The following is a 21,852-nucleotide window of genomic DNA, read 5'->3' on the forward strand; positions in this document are numbered from 1 at the left end:
TGGTATGAGAGACTTTGCTCATAGCTGATAAAGATTGGATTTGTAAGAACCAGTGACAACAATAACATTAATTCTAAGAAAGAAGCTGAAGTTGGCTCGCTGATTGCAAAAATATCTGTGGATGATATCATCTTTGGAGGTGATGATAAGATGAGCAAGGAATTTGCAGAAGAGATGAAGAAAGAGTTCGAGACGTCCATGATTGGAGAGATAAAGTTCTTCATTGGACTACAAGTATCTCAACTGAAAGGTGGAATCTTTATAAGTAGTGGGGATAGTGGCTAGATTTTTTGCCAATCCTAAAGAGTCACACATGGTTGCTGTAAAGAGAATCTTCAAATATTTAGAAGGTATTGAAGAATATGGTTTATGGTATCCTCACAAAAGAACCTGTGAACTCAGTATCTTTATAGATGCTATCTGGGTAGGAAACTTAGATGATATGAAAAGCACAATTGGACGTGCATTCTTTGTTGGAGGTAGATTGGTACCTTGGGCCAATAAGAATCAAAATTGTATCACTCAATCAACAACAAAGGCTGAATATGTAGTTGCAACAGTAAATTGTACTCAGATTGCTTGGATAAAACAACTACTATAATGAATTTAGGAGAAGATAGAAGAACCGAGCTGTGACAATACAAGCGCCATCAACATATCAAAGAATCTGGTGATGCACTCAAAGACAAAGCACATCTCTCTATTATCACTTTCTGAAAAAGCAAGTGCAAGAAAAAGAGGTCAGGTTGGAATATGTCCTGTCTCCCAACTAAGGAGCAACTTGTAGATATGATATATCTTTTCAAAACTTCTTCAAAAGGATATTTTTGAGTATGGTAGAGGAAGGTTAGGGGTTATACCCCTATCTTGCTTAAGTAGAGCATAGAGGGTAGACATCAATCCATGATCCTCAAAGATTATATTTACACTGGATTAATGACCAAGTGGGACTACTCCATAAGGGGAGCAGTCACAGAGATAAAGGTTACAAATATACACCTTTGGAATAGCTGTCAAAGGGGGAGAAGTAATCAAAGGGGAGAAGTAGTGAAGGGAGAAAAGTAATGAAGGGAGAGAAGTGAGTAGAGCACAATGAGCAGTATGGGGAAAAGTCAGACGCATCATGTGCAAAGTAAGGGGAGCAACAAGCAGAAGTAAACAAAAAACAAAGCAAAGCAAGGGAGAGCACAAGTAAGCAAGACATTTGTACACAACAAAGAGAAAATATAACAGAGAGAGAGAAAAACAGACTAGTGATGGAGCCCTAAGGAATCAACTATCTTAGGGGGAGATGTTAAAGAAAAAGGTGAGCAAGTTAATGAAACATGTTATTATTTTCTAAATATGCAGTAGTCAGTAAATTGCTTTTAGACATTTGAAGATTGTGCTAAGGCATGAAATAACGCTAAGGTTGCCATCAATGCCAAAGGGGGAGATTGTTGGCATAACTATAACCAGGAAGAGGATAGGTTAACAGATCAGACAAGATGAATTGAAGTCCTCAGTGATGACTGGTGAGATTAAGGCAGTGAAACTATCAAAAGAAAAAGCCAAGAAACCCATGATTGAACACTTTACAAAGGTAGGTGAAAATCATCTGACACCTTGGAGAATGCAGAGGGACCTCTCACATCGAGCTCTAATGGTAAGATAAGCAGGAGAATTCAAATTTGAATTCCTCCCACTGTGCAAACAAAGGTCACAAGCAACCCATGACATTTCATAGTGGAAAGTACACTTGACACATGCTACCTATGAAAACAACGCAGGACAAAGGAAGGAGAACAAGCATATCAAGACAACAAAATATAAATTTTGAATTCCCGGGTTAAGGTTAGAAGGAGATTGAGTAAGGATAGCATATAGTCGTTGGGATTGCATATTCTGAGAAGCTGCAATGCCATAGAGCTAGGCTGATTGCAATAACAGGAGAAAAGGTCAGAAGAAAGGGTGAAGGTATTGGTAGTTGAATAGAATTCAGTGAAGGCATGGAGCCAAACACACAGTGGATAGGAGTGCTGAAGCCGAGGAGAGCCTAGTACATAAGTGGTTAAGTCTGAGTTGTAAAGCCGAAGGGAGCCAATCAATTTGCAAACTGGTTTGGGAGCATAAAGGTGATCTGATTCAAGCTAAGCTAAGTAGCTATTTCTTGTTGGTCAAACAATCCTGTTCTCTTATCATTACAATAGTAAATCCCATTGTGGGTGGACTCTAGCAAGTCCTTTGTATTAAATCCCCTAAATGGGTAACACATTAACTTGTGTTTTAAGTCCTTTAACCAGGTAAAGACTATAACAGGTCTTTCTCAAATCCCTTAATTGGGTGACACTTGACAGTGTCTTTGTAATCTTTTAACATGGATAAGGTCTGGACCAGGTGCACTCTAGAAGGGTTCAAGCTTCATGAGCATCGCCTCACAACCGTGTTTTTCACCCTAATTGGGTTTCCACAAGATAAATTGGTGTTGTGTGTGTGTACCTGTTTGTTTTGCATGCCATGTTGCTTATCCACTGAATGGTTAGAATATAGGTAAGTTATATCAGCAGAAAGGTAAATGATAAAAGTTCAAATTCACCAGTAATATATTGATTCACCACCCTGTCAGTATACTCAGTATTGTTTGAACCAACACTTCAACAAGGATTTCAAGGAGCTATTGCATGTTTGAACACCATTACCACTCAGGTTTGAGGTGCTGAAAGATTGCATTGAGTTTGCCGGTTGTGCTTGTCATTGTTCTACGTCAGCTTTTCACAAGTTTGTGCATTTACAAGAGTCTTATCTGATCATTCAGGGATCAATTTGAAAGATTGAAAGACTATATCAGATGTTCATTGCTACGTCCCAGCTATCAATGAAACTGCGTGCTCATTGTGGGAAGAATCGGTCTCTTTAGGAGGCTGTTTGGTGCTTGTGTCAGAGGTATTTGACATCTTTTATCACTGTTCATTAATTCTGTGCAGAAGTTATACATTTTCTGATCCAAATACACAATCAATAATGTGGAAAAAGCTGCTGTAGTCACCATTCGTGCCCAGATTTACGAGTAAATGGTGTATTCTTCATCTCAGGTATGAATCCTTGCAAAGTATTGTTGTACTTGTCATCTGGATGTATATTTTGAACTGCTGGGTAAAAAATTAAATAAATCACTGTCCATTAAATTTGTAACAGCAGTGACATAATTGCCATTAGTTAGTTTATTTTATTGTCCATTAAGGCTCATTACATTGAACCATTCTTGAGATATAATACCTCTGAAATAAGCTTTCCTTCCACTAAAAATGTGAGTATGACACAGCAAAATCCTAATTTGCATAATCTTTCCTCACAGACAAACGAAAGGAATTTTGGATAGTTTCTTTGTCAAGAGTGATGAGGACTCCTTCGTTTGTTTTCTTAATCTGCCTGGTTTACGGATCATATTGATTGATACAATTTATAATTAATTCAGCAAATTGCACTATCACGGGAAAACCATCTGCTTCTATTAGACCACTTCTAGCCAATTTCTGAGTAATTGGATGACAATTCTCACTGTTTATTCTTCTGCGAAGATCCTCTAAATCAAACCTGCTTAGTTTTGTGTCTCCAATTTTACGTAATTCACTTCCTAGCCCAGTCAAATGATCATAGCCTGAGTATTTGAATCCCATCTTTATTCTTCTAAAATGAATTGATATAGCTTTCTTTTTACAGAGGACATGAGCATTTATTGTTCTGCAACTTTTGCAAATAGGCCACATGATCACATATGAAATTACAACCATCACCTTTAAAATCAATGGTTTCCATAACGTCGAATTCTGATGGTTTTTCTACAATCCTCAATTGTCCATTTTTCTTTATTTTTGGCCTTCCTCTGAAGTATCTGGATCCGATTGTGATGCCGGAAGTGTTTATTTTCTCTGCCTTAAGATTTTACTAAGCAAAGGGAAATCTCATTGTTTCCTCTCTTACTTTCGGAATCCAATTATAGTGCAGGCACTATCACGATTTCCCAAACCTTCCTTCTTGAAACATATTTGGCCAATAATCATAGCTTCTTTTAGTGTTCGGATCCTGATCAACCTTCCCTGCACTCTTGATTTTCCCGGATAGATATTTTTGATGACTTTATCACCTTCTTTCAACCTTTTTTAGAAGTTCCTGTCTTCCCTTTGGAACCCAGCGATATGGCCAGCAGTCTCCAAATTCCTGACAATGGCTAAAGGTAGGATATTTCATACCTCTTCGTTCTTCGAAACAACTTCTTCGAACTTGCCGGATTTCGATGATGTGTTAGAACACTCGTAAAACCTGCCATTAATTCTTGAAAGTGACGAGAACTTTTGGCTGGACAATCACGATAACCCAAAGATCAACTTGATAAAGACCGACTCAGTGAAGATATTTTGACCTCCTTCCTGCATTCCCGAAGGCTTATTCCTGATAGACACCCAGATCCCGAAATTCGGAGAATGACAAAACGACTATGGCAAAAACTTTGATTATGGCCCAAAATTCTCATATGCACAATTTTAGACCAAGGTTATCAAAATTAGGCAACAGGATTCAGTATGCATAGTTAGAGATTATTTTTTTGTTTTTTGTGGATGCAGTATGCAGTCAGGGATTATTGTTTTGTTAAGTTATTTGTTTTTTAAGCTACATAGTTTCTGGGCTAATTATAATTTATTTTTGATGAATAGTTAAATGAAGGGTACTCTTTGATTTCAGAAGTATAATAAATTCATAATCCTATATTTAGCTGTGATACATATTGATATGATAAGTACATTACTAAAGTCAGAAGTTAATTTGTTCTAAAATCTAATAAAATTTCAATTTTTTATAGCTTAGAAGAAGCTGTTTCTTCTGGTTGCAGGTTCCAAATTATATCTTGTAATGCTTATCTTCTCTCACTTATTAGTGTTTCTTAAAACAAATTTTGTTAACCGTTCCTCTTCATCTGGATGAGACTTTTGGTCTTTAATGTTTTAAAGTGGATGTCCATATTCCTGCTTTTTGTTTACTTGATACTTAATTTTTGCGTGAATTAATGCTAGCTATAGTCACCCCAAATTCCCGCAAATTATGTATTTTGCCTCATTCTACCCATTTTCCAATTTTTGGTGATTTTGGCTGAACCTGTCTACAATACATAATGATGGGAGTTCATGATGGAACATCTGTAATGTTATGCAGATGCGTTATTCTCTCGAAGCAGCTTTAGATATGAAGTTTATTTGTTGCAGGTGTTGATAGAGTTTACTGAAAATCTTGTTCCTCTTACTAGCTCCGATGGAATTGGTACAGAAAATGAGTTGGAAGTGGTTTTTACACGTTCTGAAGAGGACAAACATCATCTTCTGGTACAAGCAAGCTTGGCATTCAACTTTTCCTAGCCAGTAAGTTTAGATTATTATTTATGGGGATGGATTTCAAGCTTTAGTTTGTGACACATTTTGACATTCAATTTCTTACTTGAAGGGTGAACTACAACATCAAGCAGAACAGCAGGGGATTCGGGATGTTATAAACACTATTATCAACTCAAGAAAAACCATTGTTGGCCACAACTGCCTAACCGGTAGTTTGATAAAAGCATTTATATGTTTGATAGCAATTCAATTCTTGGATGCTTTTTAATTTGATTTTTTTTAGTTTAGAATTTTTCAATTTAAGAATAGTAAGGATGAATTTTATAATTTATGCATGTTTTTTACTGGTGCCGTTTTTGCAGATTTGGCTATTATTTATTCAAACTTCATTGCACCCTTACCAGCTACTGTGAAGGTGTTTTTATATTCTCTCCACAGTGTCTTTCCCCACTTGATAGATGTCAGTCACCTTTTGAAAGCAGCTTATTCCAAGGAGATGTCTCACATGACGACAGAAAAATCCTTACAAGCAGCTATTTTGCACTTGAACAGGCAGTTCATTCTGCCTATGAATCTGGAAGTTCCCCTTGAATTTAAGTGGTAATGTCACCCCCTCTTTGTGACATGTCAAATAGTTATTACTGTAGTAACAAACCTAATCTACTTAGAATTTGTATTAGACATAGGTCAAAGCAATATCATTTCCTAGCTTTTGTGATCTTTGTTTGTTCGGACGATGTTTAATAAAATCATGGCACTTTATTAATAGCTCTTTTTTTCATATGCAGTTATGGGTACAGGGGACATAAAAGTCATGGATATACTGTCCTGAGGTTGACTTATTTGTTTGCTAAAATTTGCCGACTTCTGAAAATCAAATCATCAAATGGGACAGCTGATGGATGGTTAGAGGCTTTGGCAGACTATGCTGATATTCTTTACCCTGGTGGCACTCTGCCCAATAAAGCAAAAAATGAAGGTGAAGTTGTCAAACTAGTGGGGGATTCTTCTAATTTAAAAACTTCAAATATAATTTTTATTTGGGGATTTAAGCTTGGATCTTCATCTAGGAATCTCTTGGAAATGTTATGCAACATACACAATATGTGTGAAAAAGGTGTTGAAGTGCAGTTGGTTGATGACAGCTGTGCATATATTAGGTTCAAGAAATCACGTAATGCGAAGATATTTCTTCAAGATGTACAATCTGGAACTGACATTTCAGGGTTTGCAAAATCTAAGCCTCTAGAAGAAATAACTAAAATGGGACTCAAAGCTGTAAGGTATGATATATATGAGAAACTTTGTAAATCGTCTGTATGGAAAACTAACTTAGCAGATTCATTTGAGTGTTTTATGGCTGAATCTGGTGATTATATGGCTCATAATTTTACCACCGATATAGTGTCAAGCAAAAATAGTTCCTTCATCATTGAGTTAGAGGATCTTTAGGTTTGAGTTATGGTCAGTTCACTTCGATGAGAGAATGTAGCTGTGTTGCACATTATCATAGAAGAATCTAGCACATTTTCTCGCAGAATTGTAAAAAAGAGGCATTGGCAGCAGTGGACGATAGATGATGCTATTTAGATGCCATAGGTCAGAAGCTGGATTGTGTGGTAGTACTAGTGGATCATATTTATGTCATTGAGATGCCATGAGTGAGAAGCTGGATTTTGTGGTAATGGATTATGTGGTCAGGAGATGCCTTCTTTGAGCGCTCAGCAACAGGACTCCAGTGAAATTCCATTGAATTAAACATGCTTAAGGCTCCCCTTTTGAAATCATACGAACGGGATGAAAATTTACTTTATACTCAAGAAGTACATATTTTGAACTACAATGAATATAAAGGCAACCATCTTCGTGAAGAGAAGAACCTATAAAATTTCTATAGGGAAGGCACTTGCACATTATTAGCACTTGCAGTGGGAGGAGGTGCAATGGTTGTGTCAGTGGAAGCTTATATGTAAGCTAACATGCTGACAATATAATTGATGTGCTTAGAAAGCACATTAGTTTAATTTACTATCTTTTCTGTACAATTTTGAAATACAACTCTGACTATAACATTTGAATTTGTTGCTTGTATCTTTTCTGTACAACTGATTATGACATTTGAATTTGTTGCATGTATCACATATTTGCTTAGAATCAATTGTCTGAAGGAATAAATTTTAACCTTTTTTTGTTTGTTATGAATGCATGCAATCTAGAAGTTACTTTTCTTTTATCAAATGAACTTTGAATGAGCTTTTTGCTTGTTTATTTATGCATTTTCTAATCTATTGGAACAAAAAGTTGAGAATTACATCGGAAAAATTATGTTTGGTTATGTATCAAATGAACTTTGAACTAGTGTTTTACTTGTTTATTTATGCATGTTCCAATACATTGGAACAAAAAATTGAGAATTATATCATAAAGTTATATTTGGATTATGTAAATGTATATATTGTACACATTAACTTGGTTTGTGTGAAACAATAAAAATAAAGACAAGAAAATAAAAATATGGTATTTTGATGGTTTGGAAGAATAGTGGTTACTATTTGGTCATTTTCAGATAAATGGCTTACCCCATTTGTGTTTGTTTGCATCGATGATAGAAAATATTTATTTCCTCTTTATAGTGAGCATTCTAGATTTCACTTTTTTTATGACATCATAAATTTAAATTTAAATTTCAAAGGTTTAGTTTAAGAATTTTTAAGGGGTTGGTATAACAAATAATAGGTTTCATCATCAATACTAATCAAAACAATGTACACAATAGTGACAAGATAAATATAAATTCTAAATAGCATGTTTTAGTTGTGTAAAATGAGATTTACAATCACCTTAACTCAAGAAATTTGACACATGGTTATCATGTAATATAGAGGAATGATCTTAGTTGTGTAAAATGATATTTACAATCACCTTAACTCGAGAAATTTGACACATGGTTATCATGTAATATAGAGGAATGATATGATGAAAGATTATCTAATAAAAAATACATCAACATAATGCATTTTGAAAATGCGTACACAAATGAGAGTGAATCACAATGATTTAAATTTACAAATATATAAAACTTGATAATATATATTGTTGCAAATATATGTGTGCATATGATAACAAAACTAAATTTAATTTAGTGTTGTCATTGCCCATATCATTGAGTCTACCATCACAAAGGTGATTTTTTAGCAACAAAATATATTTTCTCAACTCTGGTGATGACAAACTCTAATTGTCTTTTAATACCATTTTAATAAATTGTAATTATTTCATTTATTTCTTTATATTGTATAGCTCAAGTGGATAAGATAGAAAAACAAATTTAATTTTAGTAAATTTATTGTTGTTTCTATAATACATTAGATAGGTTGTTTAATATGCACATGCTCTTTCTGAATGTTGAAAAATCTACTTCTTATAATTAGTAGAGGCACATTTATACATTAAATTGACGAGGAGATAATATCATTCTCTTTTTGTTCAAACCAAGATTTAAGTTGTGTTTCCTTTATACTAGGTTTATGGACAAGTGGATGGTGACCAAAGTGCCTATCACATGTCTATTATACTAAGTAACTTAAGCATCTATAATTACATATATAATAACATGAGACAGAGTTGTGGATTGTTTTTGAGTGGTGGGCTCTCATAAAGTCACATAATGATAAAGAAATAAGTATTTAATAGATCATTGACTTTCTTAATAATATTCATCACATCTCTCCTTGTGGAATTGGGATCTATACAGATGAAAATTATAGTAACATTAGTAAGATAATTATTGGCGATGTATACAATAACATTGTGAGGTGCAAAATAGAATTGATGTTTTAGAATTTTGTGATTTAACCCTTAGAAAAGTGAATCATTGAATCATCTAACTAGCACTTGCACCCAAAGGAGCAAGGGGTACGCCGATAGTGGCAAAAGGTGGAAGTCTATATAAGATAGTTGTCCATGTATATTTTTGCCAATATTTAATACAACATGAAAGGAGTGTAAACAACAAAAAATAAATTTAATTTTTTTAATTTGACATGAATAATAATCAAATCCACCATAGTCACATTCATATTCTTAAATTCATATAAGAAATGTAGAAGACAAAACATTTATTTCATTTTCACCATATTTTTAAAAATAACTTAAAAATTAAACTAAATTAGAATACAATTTTTAAAAATGTTTTTTATTAATTAAAAATCCTAATGAATGGTGGTCCCTGCATAGACATCGCCTCAAATTTACACCTTTCGTATTGACATTCCTTTTAGTTTCCTCAATTGGGATTTTTAGGAAGTTTTGGCTCAGTTCATCAAGTTTCACAAGGTTGTACAATATGTCTGGGGTTCATCTCTAAATCCATATGTCTTGGATGGGAGGATCGACCACTTGACTAGTTTAAAAAATATAATTTTCACTGGGGAGGTCCTCACAATATTATTAGGTATCTTGGTATCCCTTTCTCTATTGAACCTTCTCTTAAATATATGTGGCTTTGGGTTAAGGAAAAAATCACCAAAAAGTTAAATAAATGGCACAATAGACCTTTATCCCTCGCTGGTAGAGTTTAGGTTTGCCAAAAAATTTTCTCCTCTTACAACATATATTATGCCTCTACCTAGATGTTTAATAACTGCCAAATCCTTGAAATTCAAAAGGCCATCAGGAATTATCTTTGGTCAGATGACAAAGGTAACAAGAAACTCCATGATGTTAAATGGGAGTGGTGTCACATTGACAAGCTCCTTGGGGGTTTAGGGCTGAAGGACCTTAAAATTGGGGGCTTAGCTCTTGTCTCCAAATGGATCTTCCACTCTTTGGATGGGGATGATCCTTGTAAAGTTCTTATTAGAAGTAACATTGAAAGGGGTTTCGCCATGAATGCTAAATTTTGGATCACACAATTTGCTGATATTTTTGAAAATGATAGGTTTATTATGTTGGATGATTTGTCATGTTGACTCCAACAGCTTTTTGAGCATTAAATGGCTGGATGGAACCATTATGACCAGGCTAAAAGCCAAGAATATCTATAGTGTTATTGATTATAATGATTCCATCATCAGCCATGTCAATAAAGTTTGGTACACTAATCTTGATGTATCCTCTTGGAAGAAATACTTTGATAAGCTGTAAAAAAGCACAATTGACCCTAAAATCAAATGTTTTAAATGGCTGTTAATTTTGGATAGACTCCCCATTAGAAAGGATCTTTGTGAGATGCATTATTGTACTATCTGTAGAACTCTAGAAACTGGGAGGTATATTTTCTTTGATTGTAGCTTTTCTAAAGAGATCTGGCTCATGTTTGGTATCTCTTTTCCTACCAAGTTTAATATTTTTGAAATTATTACTGGTCATATTGATGGGATTAAGAAGGATACTAATCTTTTCTGGATCATTCTTTGGTAGATCTAGGAAAGTTGATAAAGACAAATTTAAAAGACTTCTCAATACTAGTTACGCCACCTTCTTGGCCACTAAACTCAAGGATGGGCACTTATGGAGGAGGCATATGAACAAATTCCAACATTTTGAGCAAGCTATCAAGCGGTTGAATAAGGAAGTGAGGAGGCACTGACAACATGATCCTCTTGCTCAATCAAATTCAGAACCAAAAGAACATTGTTTGGATGGAGGGTAGTCTGGGTTGGACAACATGGGTGGATGCTGATGAGGATCCGCTTCATTAGTCCTCCTTTTTTGTTTCTAATGTTTATGGTTTATTACTTTACTCTTTGATAATCTCGTGGTGAGGCTTCACCTCGTGTATATTTGAAACTCTTCGGTGAACATTTGTATTTTGATCTCCCTATATATTATACAGAAAAAGTTGTCTATGATTACCCAAGGATATAAGTGCTATAGGTAAACTTTTTGGGTCGTCTTGGTCCCAAGGTGGGTCATTGCAATTATCAAATCAGACAACCACATATAGAGGTGGTTTTGGGGGTTTACAACCCGATACATACACAATATCTACCACTTTCCCCAAGTGATCCATTTTCAAGGCCCATTTGAATTCAAAGGTTTGTTGTTAACATTGTTTGTTAGCCTTTACATAGCAAGAGTTCTTTGGAAGCCAATCACATCACTATCAAGGTTTGGTTGTAGGTGTTCTCTTACTACAATACTAAGTGTAGCAAGATGATTGAGTAACTTTTGCATTTTTTTGATGTGTAGCCCAACTAAATTTTTTGTAACATGAGTTTAAATCTGAGAGCTCAATTTAGTAAACTTTCATGTAAAATGAGGAATATAGTTACATTATCTTTGAGCAATGATAGGTGCAAAAATGAAGCTCAATGGGGGGTTTTGAGATTCAACTATCTTGTCATATCAAGACCAAAACAAAGAATTGAAGACATTGAAGAGGCATTCTTTTAAATAGTTCAATTACCTTATATGTGCTTCCATTCACCATTCAACACAATACCAATATAGGTCTCAACCTATGGGCCTTAGGTAAGTTGCTACAATAAAATGGCAGGCTCTTAAATTTAGTACTTGTAAGTTTGGTTGGGTGTGTCATATGAAATGACTTTATCTTTTTCATGGGAAGGATCATGGATCTCACTCCAAAGTCATTTCACATGCTTTTTTCTATTTTTTCAAATTCATAAAGAGTCAAGGATGGCTTTATTATCGAAGAATAAAGATTTGTTATTGTCTTAATGAATAATACAATATTTGTTAATGGTTTATTTATATTGTTGTCTAGTTAAATTTGTAATGATCACATAAAACATACTTAAAAAATAAAGTAGAACACTTAAACAATAGCATTATTCTTAATATTTTATTATTTGTGTAGATTTTTTTCTAAAAGGGAAGTAAATTAATTCATAAGAAAGATTTACATTACGAGTAAAACTTAGCCTTAATTTAGGCATGTAAAAATAATTTCATAAGTCATTTATGTTTGGAACTAATTTGTTGGTAGTTTATTAGTCCACAATAATGTATTGGATTATTGAGTAGTTTTTGGAGATGGAAACAAAATACATTTATAACAATATGGGCATTTATGGTAGGGGATCATACCAAAAGATAATTTAAAATTGGAATGAGCTTGTGAACTAACACCCAATTAAAGAAATGTTTTTTCTCACTTAAAATCTAAAAAGATATGCTTATTTTCAAATTTTAATATATATTTTAAAAATTAATTTCTTAAATTCCTTGCATATATATGAATTGCTTTTATTAATTTTTTTTAAAAAATAAAGATATTTTATAATTTTTCTAGTTTTTAATCTTTAATTATCAAATAAATACATAACATTTTAAACTTCTAAAAAATAGAAAATAATTCTACGAAGTGAAAACTATATCTTTGAATTTAGTTCATATTTTTTATTTATATAAATTAGTCTAAAAATTCATATCCTAAAGTCTTCACCTAAATAAGGAGAATATTATTAACTTGTGGATTGACACCCAATTAAAAAAAAAGTTTTTTTCTCATTTAAAATCCAAAAAGATATTCTTATTTTCACATTTTAATATGTCTTTTTACTATTAATTTCTTGAATTCCTTGCATATATATATGAATTATTTTTATTAATTTTTAAAAAATAAAGATATTTTATACTTTTTCTATTTTTTAATCTTTAATAATCAAATAAATACATAGCTTTTTAAACTTCTAAAAATCCAAAAAAATTCTACAAAATGAAAAATATATCTTTGAATTTACTTCTTATTGTTTATTTATATAAATTAGTCAAAAAAATTATATCCTAAATTCTTCACCTAAATAAGGAGAATATTATTAACTTGTGGAGTGACACCCAATTATAAACAATCCCCAAAATGGTAGCACATTTATTAATAGCCCTCATCACACATGTACTAATAGTTGATTTTTTAAAGCTTTCTTTGTTTTTTGATTGTTCCATTTGTACAAAATGTAATTTTTTTTGGTGAGCGGCAATTGAAGAGTAAACATAAGGGACCACACACCCTACAAATTCTATAGAGAGCTCCATGAATGTGGGAAAGCCGAAAGGTTACCTTTAAGCTCTTCACTCAGCTACAAAGGTTTATTGGAAAAATCAACAAATCTTGACATATGATTAGAAACTGTAGGAGCACAAAATTAGTCGCTTCCCTGGTTTCATTTATTTGAATGTTTAGTAGTGGTTTTCAAATATGAACGAATGGGTGATCTAAGAGATTAAAATCCATAACATTAATTTGTTCAATTTTTCTGATATGAATCATTGAAGACATCAAATTTACTTGTATTCAATTCCTTTGTTCCTAATCCACCATTTTATAAAACCTTACCTCCTCAGGCTCAAAATACTTATTCAAATTCTCTGTCTTACTCTCTACTCACCTTTAATCTCTTTTGTGAGATTAATCCAGTAGGTACGACATATAAATATAGATTTCGTATAGCCGTTTCAAACAGAGGAGATAAGGATGCAAGTCTGAATTGAAAAAGAGCGTTGGGGGGAATAGAGATAATAACTCTTTATCATGTTTTCTGAAAAAGTGTCCTTTTTCATAGACAATGGCATGTGGTTGAAGCAACTCTCTACATTACATACATAGTGCCAGGTGGTGTAGCAGAACTATCCATTTTTGTAATACAGTAGTTGTATATATATATATATATATATATATATGACTGCGTTACTCATATCGGTAGATTAAGGAAACGGGTGATTGTAATAGTTGGGGAAGTGTAATAAGGCCATTAAAGAGATGGGCGAACAATAGTTGAGAGTAACACAGGAAGTAGCTTAAATCAAGTTGATAAGTAGGAAATAATTTCCATAGCAAGTCAAATTGGGATATTGCTATTAGGATTTAACTGTGTGATTTTGAGTCAAACTCATTGACCCATATTTCACGAGTGGTGATTCAACATGAATCCATCTCTCATGAGAATAAATGGAACACCTAGCACTCATTGGATCTAGGTGATGCTCAGAGGGGTGAAGCACCGAGACTTCTCGAGAGGTCACCCATCCTAGTACTTAGCACCGGGATTTGTAGTTAAGCGCGCTCAGGCTGGAGTAGTACTAGGATGGGTGACCTCCCGAGAAGTCCCGATGCTTCACCCCTCTGAGCATCACCTAGATCCAATGAGTGTTAAGTGTTCCATTTATTCTCATGAGAGATGGATTCATGTTGAATCACTACTCGTGAAATATGGGTCAATGAGTTTGACTCAAAATCACACAGTTAAATCCTGATAGCAATATCCCAATTTGACTTGCTGTGGAAATTATCTCCTACTTATCAATTGATGAGCTTAAGGGGCTTTCTAATGAATGGTTCATAAGGCACAACACTTGGTGAAGGTTTTGCAAATGGGGTTTGCAAGCTTTGGGTTTAACCATTGAGGAAACTCTGTAGTTAAGCACGCTCAGGTTGGAGTAGTACTGGGATGGGTGACCTCCCGGGAAGTCTCGATGCTTCACTCCTCTGAGCATCACCTAGATCCAATGAGTGCTAAGTGTTCCATTTATTCTTATGAGAGATGGATTCATGTTGAATCACTGCTCGTGAATTATGGTCAATGAGTTTGACTCAAAATCACAGAGTTAAATCTTGATAGCAATATCTCAATTAAACCAAGTTTGCAAATGCCTGTCGAGTTTTAAGTTTTCTCCATTATGACAATGTTATTTAGAGCTTCTAACATGCGAATCTGTGCAATGATATAAATTCATTGAGTTAGATCACTCATTAAATGCAAGATCTACGATACAAGATCTTTGTTGGATAAGATCGCAATAGTAAAAGACATTAATGAAAAGTGCAAACCACTCAAAAACAAAACAACTAGTTGTTTTATGTGCATACAGGTTTATATGAAATGCTCACTTATAATAGCCTATCGGCTAATAAATAATTTGTACATCTGTATAGATAGTTGTATATATTATACAACTTCACATTTGAATAAAAGACATATTACCTCATTACAAAAGTTAAAAGGTTCTTATTTTGTGTTCTAATTTACTATTATTGATTAAATGATTTTGTTGCCTAAAATTGTAAACCAAAATTGTAGAAAACTTAAATGTATCTATTGAGTCAAACTAAAATGTGCATATAATATTAATTGTTGATTGTGATTTGATTATGAGAAAACTCTTTGGTAACCAAAATCCATACATTTTCCCACTCAATTGAAAATACAATCCTATGCACATTTGATCTACATCTCATTTTGACAATAATAGGTTGAAGCACTCTGGAATGCAAAATTAAAAATATTTACATTTAATGAAAGTAACCCACAAGTCATCCACCTTGTCAATTACTTTTTTATTTTGACATTACTAAAATGCCTATCAATTTAGGAAAAAATGGTGAGTGTGGGAAAGTCATCCTTGAACATGTATGAACTTACAAAATCATGTATAGCTAGTTTAGAATATTTTGGTACAAATCCATAATGATTTAGAAACTCAAGCTTTCATAATATTAACAATTATATTGTACCCAAAGTCTACATTAAATGTTTCATTACTACTAGCCCATAAGAACTAGTCATGTCTATGTCATGCCTACAAACCCAAGGTACATAATATAGGTAGTAACAAATAGAGAAATATTAAAAAATGTTTGTAAAAAAAACATTATAAATTTTCATTTATAGTAGTGTATATGATACACTTATGTTAAGAAACAAAATCCTATAGTTTTATTTTTAATTTATAGATGCAAACATATATTTATATGCACATATATAATAATAAATATGTATAAATAGCTACATAAACACATATAAACAATTGTATTGCACATTTAGTTTATTAGAAAACTATATATGCATTTACAAATGTGTATATACATATACACAATTTAACATTTGCGTAGATAATTATATATTTAAATAAATTTATATAAATAGATATCATGTCAAAAATTTAATTCAAGGACCTAAATTTTTATAAACATAACTATTTAAACTAATATTTATGTCTCTATATATTTGTGTAAGATATGTCTAGTTTTTTTTTATAAATACACCATAAATTATTAAAAGCATAAATCTTAGAACTTATTTTTTACATCATAGAAATAAAAATATTTGAGAAACTAATTTTTCAAATCATATTGCATTTAAATATACAAATGTATATGTGAATATATGGTAAGACATGTATATAGAAATGAGTATGTGCATATATTATTGTATGCATATCAACACACAGACATGCATGCACATGTATACATAATTGTATATATACTTTTATTCATACACAAAATTATATACACATATAAAGCATTGTAAGAAGGTAATAAAGAGAAACCTTCAACACAAACAAATCTCACACAAAATATTATCAATAAATGCAAACCCTTGAATTATATATAATTGCGCAATCCTCAATAATATTGATTGCAATACGTTCTAAGCAAGGCACATTTATAGATGATAACACCAACAATAATTACAGAAATACTAATACCTACAAAATACACTGTTGGGACTAAAAATTGCATGGTCCATTTTCAGTCACATTTTGAAAATATTGAGAAAATTGAGCCCTACAAACGCTTTTAATACCTATGTACCCGACTGTCCATTTGAGACCCCTAAGGTTTTTAATGCTTCTAGCACCTTTCATTCAGCATGCCTAAGCATTTTGCGAAGTTAAATTGAGTTTTTGAGTCATCTGGCGAAGTCCCATTTCAAGCATTTGTCAAATTTGCAATTCTGCCCTAGTGTCAAATAGCGACAGGAGGCTATGTTTGCCAATGAATATCTCGCACCCAAAAATGTGTCATGACTTGCCACTTTGAGATTATCTAGTGTCCATACCCAAGAACCTTTTTTTTAGATTTTGAGTCGTTTCGAGTTCGTCTGACTAGGTTTTGAATCCCTCGAAGTTGGTCAGTTATTGTTTTCATGCTTTTGCACTTTGCACATAATTCTGGGAAGCCCTGTTTGACGAGTTATAACTTTTGACCAATTGATCCAAATGGTGAAATTCCTATTGCATTGCATTGTAGGCGTCAGATACTTGTTATGTTTCAAGTTTCATATCATGACGAATCCGTTTGATCAATTTTCAAACGTGATTCCAAATGGAATTTTTGACTTTTTGCTGGTGTCAATATTTGCAAATTGATTGGAAGCCCTGTTTGTGATGTCATAACTCCTAACCCGTGATTGGTCAAGTCAAATGGTTTGTTCCCTTGTATTGTCCACTGAAAATACTCCAAGTGTGTCAGTTTGTAAGTCATGACGAATCCATATGCACATTTTTCCAGGGTCATTCCATTTGCAAAAATCCCTTTTCAGACATTGTTCCAGTCAGTAATTTTGAGTAGCTTACTTTGAATGCTTTCCATTTGCTCCCTGTTTTTCATCATGAGCCCAAATTGCAGATTCATATTGTCCTCATGACAGAGAATCAATGTCCCAGTTTTCGTCTTCCCAAGTGTTAATTTGTCTAGTTTTCCAAGCCAATTCCAGAGCCAATTTGTTGTTTTCTGACGTGTTTGTTTACAAATAAATCTGAGAAGGTGACTTTGATGGTCAAAATATTTTGACCCCTAATTCGTCATAAGATGAGATCAGACAGGGTGAAATTATGTAGAGCAGAGATTCATTGTGCCAGTTTTCAGAGCCTGGTCAGAGGTTCGGGTCAGTTTTCAAAGGCAGTCAACAGGAGCTCCTGCCGCAAAAATGACAGTCTGCGGATCAGTGGTGAAATGAGTTTTAAATGATGACTCAGTAATCGAATTTGATTCCAGATAGTTCGAGAGGGTTAATGGATCAGTTTTCATGTCAGTTGTTTGGAAATGAAATTTTTTTTAGTCGGATCCACTTTTGGGCCCGACTAAATCCAGCAGGACTGATGGAGCTCGAGGAAATTTAAAGATGTTTCTAAAGAAGAATGATAAGTCTTAATAATGAATGCATATTATATATTTATCAACCTTGTTCAAAAGAAGAATAAAAGAAACCCGCAGGTATTATAAGAGGAAGTCCCCATAATGATAAGAAAAGTTCATGGATTGTAGATGCTTAATAGCAAGTAAAGATAGAGATTGAGTTTCTTTTGATGATGGCAGTAACAAACCTATATTCTCTATATAGCCCGTGCTTCCAACTCATAGAGATGAGAGTAAAGAAGAGAAGTTGACAAATGGGCAAGGCAATCTAATTAGCCAAGCTTCTACAGAATAAAAGTGAGTGCCAGAATGGACCAACCAGTTGTAATGCTCACCTGGGGATGTTGATACCCTCAGAGCCGACAGTGCCTCCGCATCTACATGCCTACAAAATAAAGGGAGTTAGCAGCAGGGATATAGATGTACAACATCTCTAGCTATTGCAAATGCTAATTAGAATATTTGTTTCATGATGAAGGCTACACATAGTCGAAGGAAGACACCAGCATTTAAAAGGAGATCCAACGCATAGCAATGAGGAGAACTCCACACATTTTAAAAGCTTCCACGCATTCACGCATGGTTAAGAGACCAAGCTGCCGGTTAAAGACAGGGCATCCACATATCTAAAGCAAGAACACTTCGCATGCATGCCAATGAAAGAAAGAACAAAGCTCACGACTCTAAGAATAGGGGCAATTTACATTTTAGTAGGTAGAGGCATTGGCCAAATGAATAAGGTGTATCCATGTGTTAAAGAGAAGCCAAAATAGCACTTAAAGTGATTCGAACGTAGCCACCCTTGCCTGAGCCGAGTCGTACCTTATCCGATGATTATCTTGTTCTGCCTCCGAGAAACGATCAAGCAAGGGGTAGTGATTCTGTAACATAAATGGGCTCTTTTAATGTAAGCTACAAAAGATTCAATGGTAGAACAGAGCAACAATACAGAAGGCAGAAGATCACTAAGCAGCCTGTTTTATCGTTTTGACTTGTGCATTCATAGTTGCTACAGTCATCTTTCTTACAGTGGGAATTAGTAATAAAAGAGAGGAAAATGTGGTAAGAAATCACATGAGACGGTGGAAGCGACTCCAAATATATTGGAAGACACATACAACAACACGATGGTCTATTCCCCAAACATGGGCGCACCCTCATACTGATGGAGTTCGTTGTAACAGAAATGCCTTATTTCCCACATTCTTTGTGGAAATCATCTCTGAGTTGTTTAAATATGATATAACGTTGCGAGTAATATTAATTGGAATCAAGGGCTTTTGGAGGCAACGAAGTGCAAGGTGGGACCTAGATGAGAAAAGGTAAACGCTGTCAAAGAAAAAGTAATTTTAAACAAACACATAGTTAAAGACCAATGACGTCAGCAAATTGAAGCGGCCGAAAAAGTAAAAAATCTGGCAGGCCGCTATGGCGCTTGCTGAAAAATCCCAAATAATCTGGCTAGCGACTTAGCGAGTTTCCGAAAAAAATTCAAAAATTCGGTGAGGAGATAATGAGTGGCATGGGTCCCATTGTAGTGCCATCAGTGAATTGGGTGGTGACAAGTGGCGGCGACAGAATGACTAGATAATGATGTGGCGAGCAAATGTTAGGAGCGCACCAGATTGCGCCACATGGCAGATTTGATAGTCATCGTGATGTCGCCAAGCAGAAGATGCACGAGGTTTAATATAGCGAGGTAGCGATGATGACGCGGTGTGAGTGACTGGGAAATGATTGTGCGTTGAAGGAGCGAGTCGAAAAGTGACACATGTCATCCGGTCAACAGAGGTTTGACCTTAGATTCAAAGGGTGGAGAAGCTGTGAAGGAAATTAAAAAATGACACTTAAAATGTTTTATGCAAAATGAATGCCCGTGCAAATTCATTTTAAATTTAAAAGGGGTTTTAATATGAAGTTTGGACCTTAGGGAATTTTAAATTTTTTGAAATTTAAAATCAGAGTTGCAGTCAGGCTTGAGTCTCTTACTAGAGTGTTTTTCAAATTGAGATTTTGGGCGTTTCTGGAAGGCAAAGTATGCCTTATCATATATCGTCGGAATCGTGGAAGTATGAATTTTTTGATTTCAAGGTTAGTTTCTACACAGGAATCTGTCTGTTTGAGCAGTATGAGGTTTTCTATCAGGTTCCTTTCCTGCAACCGTTTTCAGGTATGGAAGTTCAAAATTGATTCCTAGCATAATGATGACACGGGTATGGTTAAAAGACAATAAAAATGCAGTTGGGGTCAAATTGAAGTAATTTCAAATTAGTTAAAGTTTGATTCCTTCAGCATTTCATGAAGATTTCAGATATTTTGGCAAGTAAAGGGATTTCATCATTAGGCAAGGATATTTTGCAAGTTTGTTACAGATTAATGATGAAATCAAATCAGATTAGATGGGAGTTGGAAGAAAGAAGTTTTTCAGTTATAGAGGATTGCATTTCAAATGGACACTTGTCACGTGAAGATCAGATCCAAGATTCTTTCCTTTGCTATATCTTCCCGTCTTTCATTGTTTGAGGGGTTCCAATTTTTTGTTACTGAGAGACCACTGTTGGTAGAGAATTTGTAGTCATTCTGTGAGACCATTCCTTTGGATCCAGAACTATGATTCCACCTTCATTCTTCAGCAATTTATCTCATGTGAACAGTAGTAGTGCAGATAATACAGATAGTTCTGATACATTAGGTTGTTTCATGTTTTAATTTCATGCATCTGAATGTATATTTTCAAAGAAAATGAATACATATGAGCAACATTTCTTTAGTTTCATTCTGGTTCTCGTCTCCTGTCTCAGTAATATGTAGTCTTATGTGGTCTTGGAACGAAGAGCTGAGATCAATTTTCTTCCCCTTCAGGTTGTATGTCTAATATATTTTTTTGTTGGAACAAAGTGCCAAGTAAATGCTTAATGTGTTTGACAGGATTACTGGTTATGTTGAGAAGGATATTTTGTGACAATGAGATCTGAGTGAACATTGATGTCTGAATCACAAGGTGATTAGATAGATCTAATGTTTGGGTACACAGAATATGTCCTGATGTCATAGATGTATGTTTTGGATTCATGAAATTGCCCAATGGATTAAGCACCGATCAGAGATAGGATCATTAGGTTTTGCTGCATGTTTGAGGATTTGTTGAACATCAACATCAATAATCAAACGCTTTTCCCTTTTCATGTTGAAGAGCTATCATAGAATGCTCTCACTCAGTTTATGAGGTTCATAGATCTGCATCTAGCTATCGTAGGTCTGTGTTATTTCATGAGTCCTTAGGAGAAATAAGGGTTTTATCTGCTTTGAATAGATTCAGTGTATGCTTTGATAACTGGTACCATATAAAGAATCTATAGGTCCACCCGCCTAGGTTTTGCAGAGCTTGAAGAAGAAGAAGGGTCATGCCTTATAGTTGGCCCTGTGTCTGAATGGATGTGTTGATAATGGGAGTTAGCTGCCCCTAGATATGTTTTGTTCTCACCAAGGTAATTGGAAACGGGTAACGTTTTCGAACACCAACAAAATGGCGACTCTACTAGGAAGTTGCATATAGAAAGAACCAAAATCTCTGCCATGAAACAGATTGGATATAGCATATCAATA

At 34.2% G+C, this 21,852-nt stretch overlaps 1 protein-coding gene across 1 annotated transcript in view; it reads left to right on the plus strand.

Moving 5' to 3' along the window:
* Nucleotides 1–7,499, plus strand: part of LOC149580136 (Polynucleotidyl transferase, ribonuclease H-like superfamily protein) — a 62,306-nt gene extending 54,807 nt beyond the window's left edge. Inside the window, exons 5-8 of the mRNA XM_089789697.1 lie at nt 5,238–5,354; nt 5,473–5,572; nt 5,726–5,963; nt 6,152–7,499. Of these exons, the coding sequence (XP_089645823.1) occupies nt 5,238–5,354; nt 5,473–5,572; nt 5,726–5,963; nt 6,152–6,815 (1,119 nt within the window). The 3' untranslated portion in view covers nt 6,816–7,499. The remainder of the gene's footprint in view (nt 1–5,237; nt 5,355–5,472; nt 5,573–5,725; nt 5,964–6,151) is intronic.
* The last annotated feature ends 14,353 nt before the right edge of the window (nt 7,500–21,852 follow it).

Source organism: Cupressus sempervirens, chromosome 1, assembly GCF_028749045.1.
Source record: "Cupressus sempervirens isolate cs-2001-9-10 chromosome 1, ASM2874904v1, whole genome shotgun sequence".
NCBI classification, from domain to species: domain Eukaryota; kingdom Viridiplantae; phylum Streptophyta; class Pinopsida; order Cupressales; family Cupressaceae; genus Cupressus; species Cupressus sempervirens.